This window comes from Rhipicephalus sanguineus, chromosome 3, assembly GCF_013339695.2.
Source record: "Rhipicephalus sanguineus isolate Rsan-2018 chromosome 3, BIME_Rsan_1.4, whole genome shotgun sequence".
In the NCBI taxonomy this organism is placed as follows: domain Eukaryota; kingdom Metazoa; phylum Arthropoda; class Arachnida; order Ixodida; family Ixodidae; genus Rhipicephalus; species Rhipicephalus sanguineus.
In genome coordinates, this window is record NC_051178.1 from 213,164,652 (window position 1) to 213,184,650 (window position 19,999).

Below are 19,999 nucleotides of genomic sequence, written 5' to 3' on the forward strand. Positions count from 1 at the left end.
GGTGCCTGCTGTTCAGTGTAATCGGAGAGGAAACACGTGCAATAACATGCGTTTGTTACCAGTTGTCGAGTGACTGTGTTCTTGAATTTTTTTTGTGAATGGATACAAGATATTTTGCAGTTTATAGAACAAAACGATAAATAGAAATGGGCAAACACGGGAAACGGTGAGAAGCGGATCTCCAGCGCAGCGTGCGAGAGTATATATATATGCGGTTATGCTTTAAAACACGCAGTAATAGTTTGAAGAAATAGCTTGATTTAGTATTTGAGCACAAACGGGGCCTACCTCAAAATCGCTCACACATATGAGCACACGTGTGTCAACATATGTAGGTTCCCAAATCACTTAAATACTTCAGACAAAAGTACATGTACTCTGCCCGATCAAGTACACCTATACAGTATACTTGTATTGCATGTACTGCACTGTCTACTTTTTAACAAATTTATAAAAAACGCCAGGTCTGCGCGGAAAGCGCAGCACAGTCACAGCGAAAGCTAGAAGAGCGGCATTTCTAGAGCCCGTTATAAACTATCTTGTGGCTACTAATACAAGTACATTAGCAACGTACCCACTACGCCACAAATCATAATTTTTGGGAAGTTGGGAAGCACCCACCACGACATTATTCGTTATTCTGCGGAGAAGCGAGGTACCATCTGTGAGGCATTATGTGCACTTTTTTATTGCGGTGGTTGATGACGATGAAGAATTATGGCTGAGCCCTTTGTAATGGGTTGGAAGCTTTAAACGACCCACTAGTTACGTAATTCATATTGTGTGACGCCCGGTCGTTATTTAACTGTGCCACCACGCTTTATAACATATGTTAACCGGAGAAACGGAGAGCGAGAGAGATAAGGAATTAACTTTATTGAGAGCCTGAGGAAATGGATCATGGGAGCCTTATGGGCTTCCTTGGCAACCAATAGAAGTGCACTTGCCAAGAACCCACTACGCTATAAATCATCATACTTTTTGTGAAGTAGGGAAGCAGCCACTATGCAATTGTTCGTCAATCTGCGGAGAACCGTGGTACTCGCTAAACACCTGTAAGGCATTATGTGCACTTTCTTGATGCTGTGGCTGATGACGATGAAGAATTATTGTAGAGGCCTTTGTAATGGGTTGGAAGCACTGAACAACCCACTCGTTGCGCAATTTGCATTGTGTGACGCCCGGTTACAGAATTCGCGTTTGTGTGACGCCTGGTTGTTATTTTACTCTTCTACCACACTACAACACACATATTAATGTGGTTCCTTCCCGACAAGTAGCCTGTATAGGGTCTTTTTGCAACGCAGTTTCAAGCACCGGCATGACCCCGAGGTAGAACACTGGGCTCCCACGCAGAGGGCCCAGGTTCGAACCTCGTTCCATCCTGGAAATTTTTTCTTATTTCCTTTTTTTTTTCTTATTTCGTGCGATAGTGGTTACGGACACCGGCGGCGGACAACTGCGGCACCAAATACGGCCGTTGAAATGAGCTCATAACAGCTTTCGCTGTAAAAACTGCTCAGTGCGTAAAAGGCCAATGGTACAAAACGGCTGCTCAGTTACTGATATTGTACGACGTAAAACTACTGTAGTCACTTTTGAAGCAATGACTTGAATGGTACGGCACCTCTAGTAATTCGGAGACTTGCAAATGGGAAGTGCCAATACCTTTCAATAAAACTTTTAAGACAAATGTATGTTGGGTGCACAGAATTTCGCATGCGTTGAAACTAGGGGTGTGCGAATATTCGAAATTTCGAATATTTTTCAAATAGTGTTTGCTATTCGATTCGATTCGCACTGGAATTTTACTATTCGAACTATTCGAACTTCTCAAAAACAAATACAGTCAACGTCCGATTGAAAGTGACCCCTTCAGATTTTCAATATGCTTCACCTCATTACACTCTCGTATTGCGGCAAAGCTGCCTTGCAAGCTCCATTACGGTCCCAAATGTATTAACTCAAGAAAACGCTGGTTCCAACATGGAGATGAAAGATGTGGCAGAGGTGGGGGCTCAATTAATGCTGTTTTGGACCTGAAATTTGGGCAGGAAGTCCGAAAAATCGGAAGCCGAAGCTTTTTAGCATCCAAAATTTCAGATGTTCTTATATGGATGTTATTAGACGTCTACGATGAAGATTTGGAACTCCGGACTTGAAGGGAGCAGACCCTTGTCCGCCACATCACTTGGGCTTCCACAGAAGTTTAAAGAGGAGGAGATGCTGAGGAAATGGTATCTCTGCCTATCACGTGTGAAGTGTTGTCGGCAAGACTTTGGTTGCACCAAATCATGTACATAAATACAATTCGGCCTCTACATTGCCTCATTCTTGATAAGAAAACTATGAAACACCACCCCGCCAGCGCTTCATCAACCTAGCGAAAAGAAACACTTTCATGTTGCTATCTCATAAGAATATGCTTAGGAATCCTCTCGAACTTTTTTTCTGCAATTTCGCTTCGAAGTATTCGAAAAATATGCTAGAAATATTCTAGAAATATTCGAAAAATATTCGATTCGAATCGCACTCACACTTCAATATTCGAATTCGCTTCGCACCCAAAATTTTGCTATTCACACGGCTCTAGTTGAAACACAATGCTCGAATGCGCGAGGATTCAGAGGCCCTAAAGAAAAGCCAGAAAACTGCGAGAGTTAATCGTTCATCATAGAGTATGAGACATTTGAGGATTGCCATTCATTATAATGAACCCTCGATGGTACCTTTGCAACACAAAAGTAAATAGATGATCTTACGAGTTCAGTAACATGAAAACAGATTGAGCGGGTGTTCTATGACACTGTGATGTGCAACAAATCTTCACAGGTCACAAAACATGTGCTAAAACACCCTTTGCTGCGAAACAACATGCATGTCCGGAGGTCCATGCCACTTGAATGAAGAAATGACTATTCGCACCTTTACAACGATCCCGTAGTGATTGCATTTGTTATTCAACTAAGCTGCACAGCACTGCAAAGTATTAGGCAGTAATTTGTGAAAAAAGGGGACCGCAACTGCAAGATGGAACCACAGAAAGGGACGGCACTAGCAACAGTACCTGTTCGGCGGCACGTCTCGAACCGGAAGTCGATGCAGACGAGCACCGTAGCCCACAATCCTTTGCAAGAGCCACAGTTTTGCTATCCATCTATTAACAGCGTACACCAGTAAAAGGTCATGTGATCACCATCAAGTGCATCTTCGCTTTTTTTGCCGCGTGGGGCGCCAAAAGTAATTTTGAGTGAAGAAATAAATATGTAACTCTGTCAAGGAGAAAAAGAGGCTTTGTTTTATACAATACGATAGACAATCTTTCCACTGGTGGGGTTATCTCGGTTCGTGTTCTGAGCAGTTGTCTGTCCCTTTAAGTGCACTTGGCTAAATTTAAACATTGCGAGTAGTGTGTTACTTGCAGAAGAGTGCAAAGCATGTTTACAGAACACACTTTGTTGGCCGAGCGCATAGCCTCTCTGCCAGTGGTTTCAAATATAGAAAAATGTAATGCATAAAAAGAGGGCACAGAAGTAGAGCTTTGTGAATAGCAATATTTTGGGTGCAAAGCGAATTAGAATATTTTCAGAATATTTCTCGAATATTTTTCTAATATTTCAAAGTGAAATTACTAGGCTTGTGCGATAGTAAATTTTAGGTTCGAAGCAAATGCAAAGCGAATAGTGATTTGGTCGAATAATTTGTAATCGAATTCGAATAGTGTATATCACGTACCACAAAGAAAAATGAGCATATCTGTCATGACCCAACTAACCTGCACAATACTTTTTTTTAAATTGAAACAAGGCATGTGCAAATGTCATTCTTTTTGGTTCAAAGGAAGCGAAAGCAACTTTGCATAGTAACAGGATTTGACTTTTGGTAGAATGCAAGTGATAACCTGTAAAATATATTACGCTTTAAAATTTACTATATACTTAGAGCATATAAGCCGTAATAACAAGCTTTTGAACTTAAAAAATTTGGCAGATCCCATGCGTGAAGCAGGGGCTAAAGGGGTGTGTTGCCTCTGCTGGGGGGAACTTAAGGTCCAGTCACCCGGTGTCGGCTCAACCCGCAGGATCCCCTTTTCCCCGGACATGGCAAAGCCACGCACAATGAGGCGTGGGAGGGGTCGAAACCCCCTGTTAGCTCGAGTTCGTGGTGTCGCTACACACCAAACGCCCACTCGCGCAAATGCCCCTGCGGGGTGTGTTCTTGTCCTTTCTGTGTGCTATAGGTGTAAAGATTCATCTTCTGCTTCACTCCCGGAACATGTGCGTCAAATTGTCCAGTGTGGGATGCAATAACTCTGATGGGTCGGAGAACGAGTACAGAGAGAGAGAGAGTGAAGTGATAGAAAGAAAGGGAAGAAAGAGAGGAAAAGATAGAAGACGAGAGAAGGAGCACAGAGAGAGAAAAGGAGTGAAAGCAAGTGATAGAAATAGAGAGAAAGGGAAGAAGGAGTCAAAAAGATAGAAGACGAGAGAAGGAGCACAGAGAGAGAGAAGGAGTGAAAGAAAGTGATAGAAAGAGAAGAATATCACGCAATGTGCATGAAGGGATCATGTCATTTTTGCAACAGGGCAAGAAACTTCATCATCCTGCACAAAATTATCGCTGAGGTCATCAGTTTATGCTTGAAATTCTGTACATATTTACATCTCTGACGAAAAGCTTTTGCCATATAAACATAGTGCCATTGTTTTCACACACGCATGGTTACTTTTGGCTACTTTTACTGCCCTTCACTCAAGTTGGCTACTTTCTGGCTAGATTTTTCAATTGTTTGGCTATTTTTTGTCGTTTCGAGCTGGCAACCCTGCATCCGTGTCATGTCTGTGACTGTGTGTGGTTTAACTTGAACCTCTTTGCGCTGAGAATCAATGTAGAAGCAATCAGCATCACCTAGCTGAAGCAAAGCAACGACCTAGAAGCAACCTAGAAACAACCCCCTTACCTAGCTAAGCCCAGAAACAACCTAGAAGCAACCAGGTTAGTCTTCAGAATCGTCCAGTTTTGCTGTTTCAAGGTTTGCGCAGCTTAGTGCTTGGTGCAAGCTTCGCCAATCTCCTTTTTTTTAATGTAGAGGAGATATTTGTGGATTCATCAAGGTAAGTGCAGCTTAGGTGCTTATGTGTAAGCATGTGTAAGCTTAAGTGCTTACACATGGCTCGCACACAAGCAACAATACAGCAAAAAATTCGTCAGTCCCAGGGTTGTGGGAGTCGGTTTCATGCGAAACAGTCAGTGAGTACTTCTATGCTGTATTTTATGGCTTTGAGCCAAGCGTTACGAGGTGCATCGACGTGTTTTTGTAAGTGTAGTAGATGTGTGCACATCGAGGGCATACCAGGCACGTCGACAACACTAGTGTTTAAAGGGTAACTTATGGTGCGACATAGCGCCAGCCCTCATTTTAGAGTACATACGTCAGTATTATCGAAACTAAGTGCACTTCATGGTGCAGTCATGTGAATATCATATGTTACTTTCGTTAATGTATTCCTCCGGGGTCGAGCAGTGCTTCAATATCCTCATGAGTCCCAGCGTACAATATATAGCACACTCGTTCTTTGCATCAGCGCCGCGCTGCAACAGCTGCGTTCGCGTAGTCCTCTTGTACAATGCATTGCGAAACCATGTGCTGCCATCTGGCGGAGAATGAGAGAAATCGACCGAGCGACGAGCCTGGTGGGCACGTTCGAAAATCGTGTTCATTCCGTCGAAAACGTTTTACTCGACACGGCCAATTAAGCTGCCCCTATTTATTTCCAGCTTTGCTAAATGTTCTTGGTCTTGTAATAGAATGATTCAGGAATGTTCACGGATCATTTTGTGCACAGTTGCTCGGGAGGCAAGTGCGCAAAGTATCTATGACTTCAGTGAATTGTTTTGTGTACATTGTATTGCACACCGGGACTGAGTGCGGTTGGCGCGGGCGTGAGCGCGCGTGTTTGGCGAGCTCGCGTGTATCCAGGTTGGCTGTTGACATAGCTACAAAGCAAGTTTTTTTTTTCTTTTCACCGTATCGGCACTACAGCGTGCGTAAATGTTATACTGATGCAAATTTTCTTCTAAAAGGACACTTCTATTACCTGAGCAGCCTTTCTAATTTCAGCTAGTGGCACATCATTTACTGAGAGCAGAATCCAAAGTAGACGACGAGCTGCCCGTTAAGCGCCCTGTGAACAAGACAACACCATTGCCTCCTGTCCATTTTCGTACAGCGAGAACAGGGCACATGCCCGACCTTTCGTCACAGAAGTCAGCGTGTAGGTGCTGTAACCCCGGGTGTGCCCAACGCACGAAGCTCTGTTGCACGCACTGTGACGTTTGTCTTTGTATCACTGCTTCACGAAACTGTTATAACCAGTTTCATAAATATGAAACTGCTTAAAACAGTTTCGTGAAGAGCCGGTACCCTTTGTATGCAGCTGGTAAACATGTTCTTGTTCGTTCCTTGTAATTCCTAAATCAGGAACGTAGTCAAGGGGGGGCGCCCCCCCCTGAAATTCGTCCTACTCCCGGGCAACTTTGTTTTCTTTTTGCCATGGAAAGACTTTCTTTCGAACAATTAGGCCTTGGGCCCCCCCCCCGCCCCCGAAAAAAAATCCTGGCTACGTGCCTGCACTGAATATAGTGTTTCTTTCATCAATTCAGTCCCAGTGTGCAATATATTGCACATGCTTTTGTGAGCGTACCAAGTGCCGTACATCAATAAAACTTTTTCACCGTGATGAGGTGGGCTCATTTGCCCAAAATAATGCGTTTTTTGATAAATATGAAAAAATTCGTAACTCTGGTCTCACGAGGATATAGCTTGCTGAATCATAGGAATACAAATGTAATGTTTATTAGACTGCTGTAAAAGTGTAGCCAACCCTGTAACTACAGACGTTAACCTGACATGATGCCTCTATTGTAGGACTACATACAATGTATTGTTTATTGCTTTCTTGTAAAATTCAGGGATTCCACTCCTGCGCCAAATGCGCCAAAGTGCGCCAAATTGGATTTACTGCGCCATCCTGAAGAAATCGACTTAAATTGCCCCAAACTGCACCAGAGCCTCGGGTTTGACTATTTCTGTCACCCGCAATCGCTCTGCCGGCGCATCAAAATATGTGAAGCATGATCTTGAGGCCACCAAAGTTACAACTACGGACCAAAGATTATTCCGCAAACGAAACAGTGCTTGCACGTGCGTCCTGATTAATTAAGCCATGCACGGTGCCGATGCAGCTTCTGTTACACAAGTCGGATCGACAACAAAACGCGCTCTCCGCAGAGCCTCGTGACTTCTAGGCCAATCGGTGATGATCATTTCTGGCGGCGATTCATCGGCTGACGTCGTCTGTACCAGAAACGCTGCTCGTAGTTCATTTCAAGCAGCGCACGGCATGTAATTCAGGCAAGATTTAGTAATAACTACGTGCGTGCCGCTAAAATGTCTGTCACTTGTGTATCTGGACATTTCGCAACGAGATCGGGGAAACCTAGCAAGACATATATACAGAACAAAATGGAATTTTGCGTCCATAGAAAAGCAACGTGAACGGTGGGAACACGGCGACGCTTCTGAAATACTTTCTCCATGAATCTCCATACAGAAAAGGTTTTTCATTGTTGCTTCCACCAGCACGTCCAGGTATTTATCTATCGTGCTTGCCGAGAAAAAGAAGGACCTGTTTCTTTCGACACTGCGAGTAAGAAGATCCATATATGAATCTTTTGCTTGCTTTTTTAAAAATGTGATCTCATTAATAAAGGCTTGTCTCCTGATCGGAGCAGCCGCTATTTCGTAGCGGCTGCTCTGATTTCGTAGCGGTCCCGTTGCTGACGGCCCTGGCATCGGAAGGCCCACTGTCGGAAGGTGCAGCTTGAGCTAGGTCCGGCGGCGTTCGTAGAAACTGCGCCTTTCATAGCCGAGCGATGAAGTCACCATGCGTCGCCTAGCAATGCGTTGGAGGGAGGAAAAGATGAGAAGAAAAGAAGTGAAGACGAGGAGAATAAGTAAATGAAACGAAATAAAATTTCTTGGCAAGGTGGGATTCGAACACGGGCACCCACGGTCCGAAGGCGAGCGTCGTAACCACTCGGCTATCCAGGCACGCCAACAGGACAAGCATTCATGGGAGCCATATGATGGCATTGCTATGGGCGAGAGAACAAGAAAAAGCTAGATAAAGAGAGAAAAAAGAAAAACGGAGAAAAGAAACAAGACAGAGAGAGGAGAGAAAGAAAGACAGCGAAACAAACAGAAAGAGAGGTACACCTGTGAGGGTGGGGAGGAGGGGAAAGGGTGAAGAATAGCCTTGTATAGTATTGTATAGGATAGCAAGGGCGTGGGAATGGGAAGTGAGGGTGCGGAGGAGGGGAGATGGTAAAGCATTGCATAGCCCTGTATTGTATGGTAAGCAGGGGGGTTGAGGAGGAGTGGTACGAGAGTGAGAAGGGAAATGAGGAAAGGAGTGTGTGAAGCATAGCATATGCTTGTATGCTATAGTATAGCAAGGGATGGGAAAGGGAAGTAAGGGAAAGGAGGAGGGGAACGCCACCAGCTCCGATGTTTCCTCAGTCTTCGCACCACTAGTGCGTAGCTGCCCTAATTTTTTTCTCCGTGAGATTCGCAACAAATCGAGATACGTATCTAGCCTTTCATAACAGCCATATAATAATTATTCCGATGTCTGAATGTAGATGCAGCTTGCTTCTCCAATGTACTCCAGAATGTGAAATTACTGCTCCAGGGTGCTCCCAGAGGCAAAATTACCAGCTCCAAAGTGCTCCAGAATGAAAAATTTTGCTGCTCCAAAGTGCTCCAATATGAAAATTTTCCTGCTCCAAAAATTGTTCCGAATCAGAAGTCCTTGGTAGCATCACTGAAAATTATTTAGCCAGCACCACAACCACAATTGACGCTGCACCGACATTACGCCTGCATAGGCTGTTTTTCCAAACCAGTTTATAGACCTGGCATGGCTCTGTGGTAGAATACCTGATTGCCACGCAGAATGCTTGGTTTCGATTCCTGCTGGGATCCTAATTTGTATTACTTCCATTCGTCGGGTCAATGCTGCTGATGTCGGTTTTTCTTAACGCTCTCGCATTTCAATTACCAATGTCTGTTCTTGCCGTTCGTAGGTAGATATGAACTATAGCGCATACTCGTACACATACCCGTACACGTAGGTAGGTAGGTAGGTAGGTAGGTAGGTAGGTGAATGGGTGGGTGCTGGGTGGAAAGAAAGGAAGAAAAACTCGTAGTGCCGGAGGTTCACAAAGAAATTTCGCATTTAAAAATGATGAATCGATGTGGGAGTAACATTTCATCTTGAAGTGCGGCTTCGCGGCGGTGCGGATTAACCCTGGATAGGTGTATTGACGGCATAGAACCTCTACACTGCAGTGAAACCACTTTTGCAGGGGGATACAAACTGACTAATATACACCTATAATTTCCAATAATGTAAATTTGAATCGAAACGAATTGGAACACTGTAATATTCGTTCGAATATTCGAAGTGCTCGAATTGTACTTACTTACATGATTTTGTGCAACCAAAGTGGAGTTGACAACACTTTGCACGTGAAAGGAAGAGACGCCATTTCCTGAACCTCTCCTCCTCCTTCAACTTTTGTGGAGGCCCAAGTGATGTGGCAGACAAGGGCATGCTCCCTGCGAGACCGGAGTTCCTAATCTGTCCCATATAGACATCAGTGTATACGAACATCTGAAATTCTGTACGCTGAAACTCTTCAGAATCTGATTTTTCAGACTTCCCAAATTTCAAGCTCGAAACCGCATTAATTAAAGCACCCAGCTTTGCCGCGTCTATCATCTCGTAGGTTCGAACCAGCACTTTTGTGAGCCAATCCATTTGTGGCTGTAGCAGAGCCGGAAAGGTAGCTTTGCCGCAATGCCAGAATGTGGTGGAGTAAAGCACATCGGAAATCTTAAGGGGCCACTGTCATGGCACAGTGCGGCGATGTCTTTACGGATAAGCACCGGAAATGCACGGAGGCGTGATGGCGGCAGGCAGCAAACGCGTCAGTACAGCTTAACCGCTGACAATCCTCCTGGTAAGCATCTTCAGCTAACTGCTCAGTAGTTCATGTGGCCTAGCACAGTGGCATGCGTATATTGAAGGACTCTGGTATAACCCAAACGCGCTGCGCCACCATGAATGCTGCCTCTTTGTGCGAGACCGCTAAGTGCACCGCACAGACGCGTTGCCTTCACGAATGAAAGCAGCTCGCCATCACCGCGCCCATTTGTGGTCAGGAACGGAGTGGGCATTGTGAACACTTTCATGACATATATGCATGCGTACAGTAAAGCAAGCGCCCCTGGAAGTGATGCCGTCAGCTTAGTAGGCGACATGCTGCACACAGCTAAGAACAGTTGGCGTCGCGCGGCAGCAAATGCTGTGTATCGGCGTGCGGTCGCCGATGATCGCTTAGATGCGCACACGCATCGGGGAAAGCTGGACGAGTTGTCCGCTCTTCTGCCAAAGTGTTTGTGTTCTGCGTCATCATTTCGAAATGCTCCATGCAACAGAGCCGTAATCTATTCCTCACTTTGCTGGTATCAGCGGCGCTCATCCCGAGACGCAAATTTGCAATTGATGGTTGGCACATAGTTAAGTGGGGTTCGTGGCAGGCACCAAATGTATTCACGAGAGTCTGGCTGCGCACCAAAAAGTCCGATAAGTGTACTGGGAGGCATTAAAGCTGTTTCGGACGTGGCTGTGGCGATGTGACCCCTTGAGCAGAATAAAAAAAAGCATAAATTACTTTCTTGGACGATTTCGTAGTTCTTAGGGAGTCCGAAAATTGGACGTTGACTGTATTTATCTTCTGGAAGTTGAATACTTCGAATGGTCAAATTCCAGTGTGAATCGAATGGAATAGCAAACACTATTAAAAAAATATTTGAAAGTTCGATTATTCGCACACCCCTACACAGAAGTCCATTTTAGTTAAACAGTTTTTAATGAAATAACTTATGTTCAGTGAGAAGCAAAGTGGTGTAATAAGGAAAGGAGCTTATTGATTACACAACTAACAGTGTGGTCACCGTTTTACATTCCATCAATTTTTGTGTTTGCGTTTATTAAGTTTGTTTGTGTTATTAAATTAATTGTTTATGTTAAATTAGATTTGTTTTTATTTATAACACTACATAAAACAATCACTCTTTAGAAGTATTTTTCTTTCGAATCTATGTGTTAAAAAAAAAACACGCTCTTAGTCTGTCGCTTTTTTTTCTTCTGCTCTGCTCTTTTTGCTTGGCATTGCATAGCCACTGAAGGTCCTGAGGTGCACTCTTTGTAGATGTACTTCACTTGCCAGCTTGGCAGGGGTGTAATATGCGGTGCCTTACCTCAGGTACCTACTATACACATTTAATAGCCTTGGTATTTGATGGAAAGTAGTTTCAGCAAGTAGCCACAAAATATGTCTACTACCCATTGCCTTTTACTACCATAGATACTGCTGGCTGTGGTGATCCACGTGCTAGACACCGTCTACTACCGCATTGCTCTCTGGCTTAATGACATGGGTGAGTTTCTTATTTTGTTATGGGTGTTACAGTGGAACATTTTGCTGGGCTAGTGAGTGCATGCCGTGGAAGGTGAGACTAACACAGAGAGTGACCTATTTGAGCCTATATATCTACGTGCTTCTTTCAATAAAGAATCAGTTGGGTGTGTCCAGATAAATCGAACACGAGGTCCCGGTCACCATTCCCGATTCTGATGAAATTTACTGTAGGTCTAGGCATTACACCCAGAACAATGGTTTCGCAGTTAGTTTTGCGAAAAAAAAATTTGTTCGCCTGAAAAAAAATTACAAATTTTGGCCGCAAAAAACGCTTTTCAGCCAATTTCGCGATTTCTGAATTTTGAGCACACCTAGGGAAAAAAACGGTGCACTTCTTCGTCACAATATTTATTCCCCTTAAAGAACAAGTGAAATACAATCTTATGAGTCTATTATTTTCCTTGCTTGTTGAAGCACTTTTGAAGAAAAAAATCACAAACTTGGCAAATCGCACAAAATACCTGAATTTCAGGAATTTATTGCTGCAAGCAAGTTAAAGTGAGGATAATAAAAATCGGTACATGTTAACTTTCATACTTTCGCTCTCTTTAAAATAATTTGCGTGGTTTTGTCGCGCTCCGTTTTACTTGATAATTGGGCTGAAACGTACGTGATTTACCAAAAACGCCGAACTTTGAAAATGATCTTCTCAAAAAGGCCATTTTTAATTTTTTTTAAAATCCCTCTGATTGAAGTCAAGGACGTCATCTACCATTGTGCAGAAAAAAAACGTTGCATTATTTTGGTGGCTAACAAGTTATAGTGCGTCAAATATGACTGTGCCAGCCTAGCGGCCGCGTCGTTCGTTATGGGCTGAAACTCGGATATAAGTTGCTAAAAATACTTGTACGTGACATAATCACAAATCAGCAGCTCCGCACCAACAAATGCGCAGCCCGGTGTCATGGTTCAGCAAGCTTTGTCTTGGGATCAGCCGCTTGACAAACCCGCAGCAGCGGCCGCTCGATGCTGCGGGCACTCACATTACATGAGTGCCGCTTCGACTGCGGATGAGCCCCGCTTGCGCGCCAAACTACGCTCCGAGGACAAACGAGAGGAGGAATGCATCACTGTGAAAGTTAAAGGCCGTTAAGTGCTAACAAATGTCATAGTATGCAACAAAATCTCTGCCGGCAATTTCCCAGTGAGCGCCTCCAGTAGTGCGCTCATGTGGTGCTTTCTCTCTTCTGATGGCCTACAGATAATTAGGTTCATTCTATGAGCAACATATGACACAAAAGAAAGCCATTGACATCTAAAGAAAGCTGTCATACGTGCTTCCGATGGTCGAGCAACTCAAACTGCAGTTGTTCATTTCGTGCCAGAACACTTGTGTCAGCCGGCTGTGAAAAGAAGTGTGTCCAAGTCCTTTACTTCATTAAAGAACCGCTTTTAGAATACTGTATTGTTGTGCGTCCGCAGAAAGAATATTCAATGCAAGTCGAGCGTTTATCACGATATTATGCGGCCTCGGGCATAACAGCAGGGAAAAAAAATACATCCGTGCTGTATTGAAGGCGCTCACTGGGAAATTGCCGGCAGAGTTTTCGTTGCATACTATGACATTTGTTGGCACTTAACAGCCTTTAACTTTCACAGTGATGCATTCCTTCTCTCGTTTGTCCTCGGAGCGTAGTTTGGCGCGCGAGCAGGGCTCATCCGCAGTCGAAGCGGCACTCATGTAATGTGAGTGCCCGCAGCATCGAGCGGCCGCTGCTGCGGGTTTGTCATGCGGCTGATCCCAAGACAAAGCTTGCTGAACCTTGACACCGGGCTGCGCATTTGTTGGTGTGGAGTTGCTGCTTTGTGATTATGTCACGTACAAGTATTTTTAGCAACTTATATCCGAGTTTCAGCCCATAACGGACGATGCGGCCGCTAGGCTGGCACGGTCACATTTGACACATTATAACTTGTTAGCAACCAAAATAATGCAACGTTTTTTTCTGCACAATGGTAGATGACGTCCTTGACTTCAATCAGAGGGATTTAAAAAAAAATAAAAATGGCCTATTTGAGAAGATCATTTTCAAAGTTCGGCGTTTTTGGTAAATCATGTACGTTTCAGCCCAATTATCAAGTGAAACGGAGTGCGACGAAACCATGCAAATTACTTTAAAAGAGAGCGAAAGTATGAAAGTTAATATGTACCGATTTTTATTATCCTCACTTTAACTTTCTTGCAGCAATAAATTCCTGAAATACAGGTATTTTGTGCGATTTGCCAAGTTTGTGATTTTTTTCTTCAAAAGTGCTTCGACAAGCAAGGAAAATAATAGACTCATAAGATTGTATTTCACTTGTTCTTTAAGAGGAATAAATATTGTGACGGAGAAGTTCACCGTTTTTTCCCTAGGTGCGCTCAAAATTCAGAAATCGCGAAATTGGCGGAAAAGCGTTTTTTGCGGCCAAAATTGGTATATTTTTTTTCAGGCGAACAAAATTTTTTTTCGCAAAACTAGCTGCGAAACCGTTCTTCTGGGTGTAATGCCTAGACCTACAGTAAATTTCATCAGAATCGGGAATGGTGACCGGGACCTCGTGTTCGATCTTATCTGGACACACCTAGTTGTCAGAAGCGCTTGTTGGTGTCATAGTAGCTCGTTGTCATTGCTGTGAAAATCCTTTGCCACCTCCTGGCTACAAGGAAATGCCTATCAGCGAGCTTTCTCATTGTGCCAGGGGGAGGGGGGCACCCCTGAAGAACCTCTCTCATTCCCCCCAGGAACTCGGTTGTGATTAACCCATTGCATGCCTGGCATTTCAGGCATTGGTTCCTGCTTTGTGCCAGAGGCTTTTTGGCCAAATTGCAATTTCTGTTTGAGTAATACATTAGCAGGCTTTAGATTAAAGGGACACTAGAGAGGAAAATTACTTTTTGTGTATTAGTAAATTATAATTTCGCAATATCGAAAACGCCGCTCTTGCCACTAGAAGACGCTTAGTAAGCAAGAAAATGCGAGAAAAGAAAATGTGGCTGGTGACACCACCTTGAAATTCCTGCACCAAACACCGTGACATCATTGATTTTTCACAGCGTCTACTAGGTTGGACGTAGTTCCTAATTGGTAAAAATAAAGCACATCATCCTCATAGAGGACCATAGACTTAACATACCAAGTTTCCAGATATTTCGTTGAGCTGGTGCCGCCAAAGTACGAAAAGTACACTTTGAAATCTGCGACGTCATGCACGGATATTTCGGTGCGAAATTTGAAAATGAAATATTGACCTTGATTTTCTCCTCTATTAATAAACATGTGATGGTGAAATTAAAAATATTCGAGTTCTCAGAGTACAATTTATCAATCTAAACTGATTCATTGTTTCACTTTAGTGTCCCTCTAACCCCTTAGCCGTTTTGGATAGGCACAGCTCGTCCTTGTTGAACTGTGCCCAAAATGTTTTGGATGAGTGTGGCTCGTCCGCTTGAGATAATACTTCCCCGTGAATGTTTGAACGAGACTCGCTCGTTTTCAGGCTAGTTCGTGCATCACTTCACAGATGGCAACATTGGCTCGGCAGTTTCTTTTATTTTAACCGCCATTTCACATTTTTTCACGACTTGTGTTTAGAAAACGTTGTCCATTGAAGGTGATGCGTGCACTGTTCATGCATTGTTGCGTAAATGAAGCCTTTCATCATCGGACAGCTCTCCAGGCGCTAATTATTCAGATACCGAAGTTTACTTTGATGACGTGCTATATTCGCCAGTTTCTCGGCGATGACATTATTTCGCGAATCGTGAAAGACACTAATAGGCCATGGGACAGTAAACTTTGTTATGGTAATTTGAGTTAAAATATGCTTGAATTTTTTTTCTTCAATCAAAACATGCTTGTTAGAAGCAAAAGATTCGAATCAATGCTAAAAAAAAAATAAATATTTTTTGGCAGAAAATTTATAAAAAAAATAAAATGGTTAAGGGGTTAAGGAGCTCTGAAATTTCTACATAGTTGAAAAACTATACGGGCTTCTTGTCGGTGAGAAAGAAAACGTGCATGCCTGAAAAAGGTTGCTGCCTCCACAATGTACATTATCTAGGCTTGTACGAATATTCGGCAACTTCAAATATTCAAACGAATATTAGGGTATTCGAATTCGCTTCGATTGGAATTTAAATTATTGGAAATTTCGAAACATTCGAAATGAACGAATAGGTGTATGTTAGTCCTCATGGAACCCCCACCCTCCATGTAAAGGTAGTTTCACTGCAGTTGAGGGGTGCTCTACCGTAAATACACCTTTCCAGGGGAAATCCGCACTGCTGGGTAGCTCCACTTCATGGTTAAATGAACATATTACCCCACATCGATTCATCATTTTTTAAGTTTAAAAGCTCGTTATACTGGCTTGTATGCTCTAAGTATGGTAAATTTTAAAACGTAACATATTTTACAGGTTATCATTAGCATTCTACCGAAAGTCAAATCCTGCTACTATTCAAAGTTGCTTCCACTTCCTTTGAACCAAAAAGAATGACATTTGCACATGCCTTGTTTGAAATTTAAAAAAATATTGTGCAGGTTAGTTGGGTCATGACAAATATGCTCATTTTTCTTTATAACATGTGGTATATACTATTCAAATTTGATTCGAAATTATTCGACTAAATCACTGTTTGCTTCGGATTCGCTTCGAACATAAAATTTAGTATTTGCACAAGCCTAACATTATCTCATGGTTTTAATATAAATAAGTTCTATTCAAACGAGCACTGAAATGAAAGAAGTCATACCATGCATTCTTCTGTACATGTGTATGAGCAGTTAATAAGGTGCTCTTATTAAAGTTATACAAAACCATTTTAAATTTCTACAGTTCTAGGGAAGCATTAAGGAAGCATAAGTGAACAGGACAGCACTTGTTATAGAAAGGCGGACCTAATGTAAAAGTGCAGATCCACCATAAAACATAACAGAATTCCAGCCTACAGAAAAGATCAGTACATTAAAAGCTTGTTAATTTGGACTTCACTGGACTGGAAAAACTTTCGAATTAACAGAATGTTGAATTATTGAGACTATTGTGAAAATAATCAAAGGTCTGTGACATCAACATACTTTTATTTTCTGCATGAATACCAAATCCTGTTCTTATCTTGTGTTAGAGCTGTGTAAAATCCGCAGTTCTCGTCATCCCACAACTTCCTTCGCAATATGGCTATGGCGCGAGACCCCCATGTGTTAGTTCATCTGAAACACACTCTCCACCCCTCCCATTTCACGTACTGCCACCACCAACACCACATGCACATGATGATAATTTTTTCATTGGCTATACGGCCGGCAACAAATCGTTCGTCCATTTTGGTGTTGCAGGCGAGTTTTACACCAGCATGCGGACAGAGCTTTTTTTTGTCACCATTTTACGCCATGTTTGAGTTTTGTGATATTGCATGCGCATTGACCAGAGTCAAAATGATGTTTCTGAGTGCGGCACCGGCTGTGGAAGAACGCGCTAATGACGCAGTCACTAGCAGCATCCACACAGTTCTGAACGCAGCTACTACGGGAGAAAGCTAGCTTGGTGATGCGCAGTTGGGAATGGCGACTACCCAGTTCTGATGGCATGTGGTGAAAACAAAACTACAGTTTGTCAGAGCCGCTGCATACGAAACTGCAGTCGCTGTCGACACGTTTATCAATAGCGCCCATGCAGTTCACGTGTGCCGAGTAAAACACGAAACTGCAGTCGGATACAACATAAGAAGTACAGAGAGGCGCCATCCAGACGACTGAAGCATGGCAGCCAATTGCCTCTGGGACTAAAGAAATAGTCCTGCTCATGCACTCTCTAATGTTTTCCAATGTCCTCCAACTGGCCGTCCGGCTGGAGACATCTACTTGGAATGTATGCCCATTGGTGCAGGCTTGTGTGCATCCACGTTTGTGAAGGAAATGTTGCAGACTTCCAAAGTTGTATAGGACTACAGTTAAACCTGGATGTAACGAACCTCTATTTAATGAATTCCTGGATTTAACGAATTTTTTTTATTCCCCAACTCCATCCCCATAGAAGCACATGTATTTTTGACCTCCATGTAACGAAGGCATTGTGGCCTGGCTGAACGAATTTTCCATGCTTATCATTCAATATTTTGAGCAGTAGATCTGCCAAAAATTGGGATAAATAATGCATGACTTTTGCAATTGTTCAAAAAAAGGCAAGCGGCGATCGCCAGAGGAACTCATGCGAGCACAGTGAGCCAGAGCAGTCGATCCGGTGTGCCGCGGTGATGATGATGATGAAAGCCGCTAGCTCCCCTAACGCCGCTCTGTGGCAGATCTGAGTTTTTTTTCCCTTTTTTTTTTCCTCTTGCGAATCGAAACACCAGGTGTCGCTGTTGTGCATACCTGATTTTGTTAGCTTTTTTAGGCTTGTGCGTGTTTTGTTGTCGTTGCATCGTGTGAGTCTTAATGCGAGTGTCAACGTCAGCAGTGTGTATTGCGCGTTTCTCACAGTGATTGTTCGCTTCGAAAATAAGTTCAGCGAGAAAGCCTAAGGTTTTGTCTTTTGAGGACAAGCTGTCGATTGTCAATGCGGTCACCACTGGCGAGAAGAAGGAAGGATGTCGCTGTGCAATTCAACATTCTGCCGGCACCCTGTCAACTATCTTGAGTGCAAAAGACAGCACCCGCAGTGCAGTAGAGTCGGGCACAAGCTCGAAGAAAAAAAGGAGATAGTTGTTAATATACACCGATGTGGACAAAGCCGTGCTTACGTGGTTTTTGGACACACGTGCTCGAAACGTGCCCATAAGTAGCACCATCCTACCACAAAAAGCGAAGGATTTTGCTTGCATCTTGGGCCACGACGACTTCAAAGCTAGCAATGGTTGGCTGCAAGGATTTAAGAACCAAAACAGAGTCATCGGGAAGATCATTAGTGGTGAGTCAGCCTCTGCCGACAGCGATGCTTGTGCATCGTGGGTGGCCGTGGAGCTGCCTGACATTTTGAGCTGCTACGAGGCAGCTGACGTTTATAATGCTGATGAAACGGCTCTGTTTTATCAGATGCTGCCTAATCGCACACTGGCGCTTAATGGAGAAGACTGCCACGGAGGCAAGGAAAGCAAACTCAGCGGGACGGTTTTGCTTTGCGCCAACAGCGATGGCAGTGACAAACGGGTCCCATTGGTTATCGGGAAAAGTGCCTGGCCCCAATGCTTCAAGGGAACGAAGCAAATTTTGGTAGAGTATGTGGCCAATTCAAACGCGTGGATGCCGCGGGCAATCTTTTCTGGTTGGTTGAAAGACTTCAACGAAAACATCAAGTGACAAGGCACCAAATCTGTTTGCTCCTGGACAATTTCTCTGTGCACCACATTGACGGCTTACAGCTCTCAAACATAAAGTTGATATATTTTCCTCCCAATTGCACATCCCTGATACAGCCACTGGACCAGGGAATAATCAACAGCTTCAAGTGCTGCTACTGCCATCGTGTGATAGAAAAGATACTTCTGGGCATCCGTTTTGAATGGCAAACCGTTAAATATCTCAAGCCGTCGAGATGATTACCACGTCGTGGCAAGAAGTTGCATCTTAGATGGTTTCAAATTGCTTCGCCAAGGCCCAAATAAGGTCGTTGAAGCTGGAATCTGCGACGACGAAGAGGAGCCTGCGAATCCAGTGGATGTAACCGAATCATGGGATACGCTATGTGCGAACAGGGGAGTGCTCGACGATGTCGAACTTGGCATATTTTTGTTTGCTGACAACGGCGCCGTATGTACTGAAGAAATGTCAGATGTGGCAGTTGTTGAAACGGTGCAAGATCGTGGTCACAACGAAGGTGCATTAGAGAAAGATACGCTATTTGCCGCGCTTACCACGAAGGAAGTGATGGACGCGTTGGACGTCTAGCGTCGTACCGCTGGTGCACAGGATGATGAAGCTGCATTTCATGAATTAACTTCCTTGGAGCATCGCTTGATGTCGTCATATATGAAGAAAACACAAGCCAAAATCACACAGCTTTTTTTCTTCTGAATAAATGTGAGGTGAGGTCTTCCGAAGTGATGCCCGTCTTGTTTTGGTTTTGTTTTCCATGATACTTGCCGATTTTCACGTGAAACTGCATGTAACAAAAACCTGTCTTTAATGTGTTGAGGTGTTTATTTGACGGCACTCGGCGACAATGCCCAATGGCGACAGTCAAGGCAAAACGTGGACTCACAGCGCGAGCGGGAAGAGCTAAAGAGGACGACCCACTGGAAGGGGCTAGAGAGCACAACCCATTACTCATCTCCAAGGCTTCGCTACAATTACCCTGGGTATGAAAAGGGAGCCGCCTGGCGACCTAACAACGTGTCATTATGAGCGGGTCATAGTAGGCCTTGAGGTGCTCCATGTTGACAATGTCGCGCCCTCGACGGCGCATGTCC

General features: G+C 43.8%; 1 protein-coding gene across 1 annotated transcript in view; it reads left to right on the forward strand.

Moving 5' to 3' along the window:
* LOC119388262 (anoctamin-8) overlaps window positions 1-19,999 on the forward strand; it is a 113,881-nt gene that overhangs the window by 40,488 nt on the left and 53,394 nt on the right. Inside the window, exon 9 of the mRNA XM_037655937.2 lies at window positions 11,497-11,569. Coding sequence (XP_037511865.1) covers window positions 11,497-11,569 — 73 coding nt within the window. The remainder of the gene's footprint in view (window positions 1-11,496; window positions 11,570-19,999) is intronic.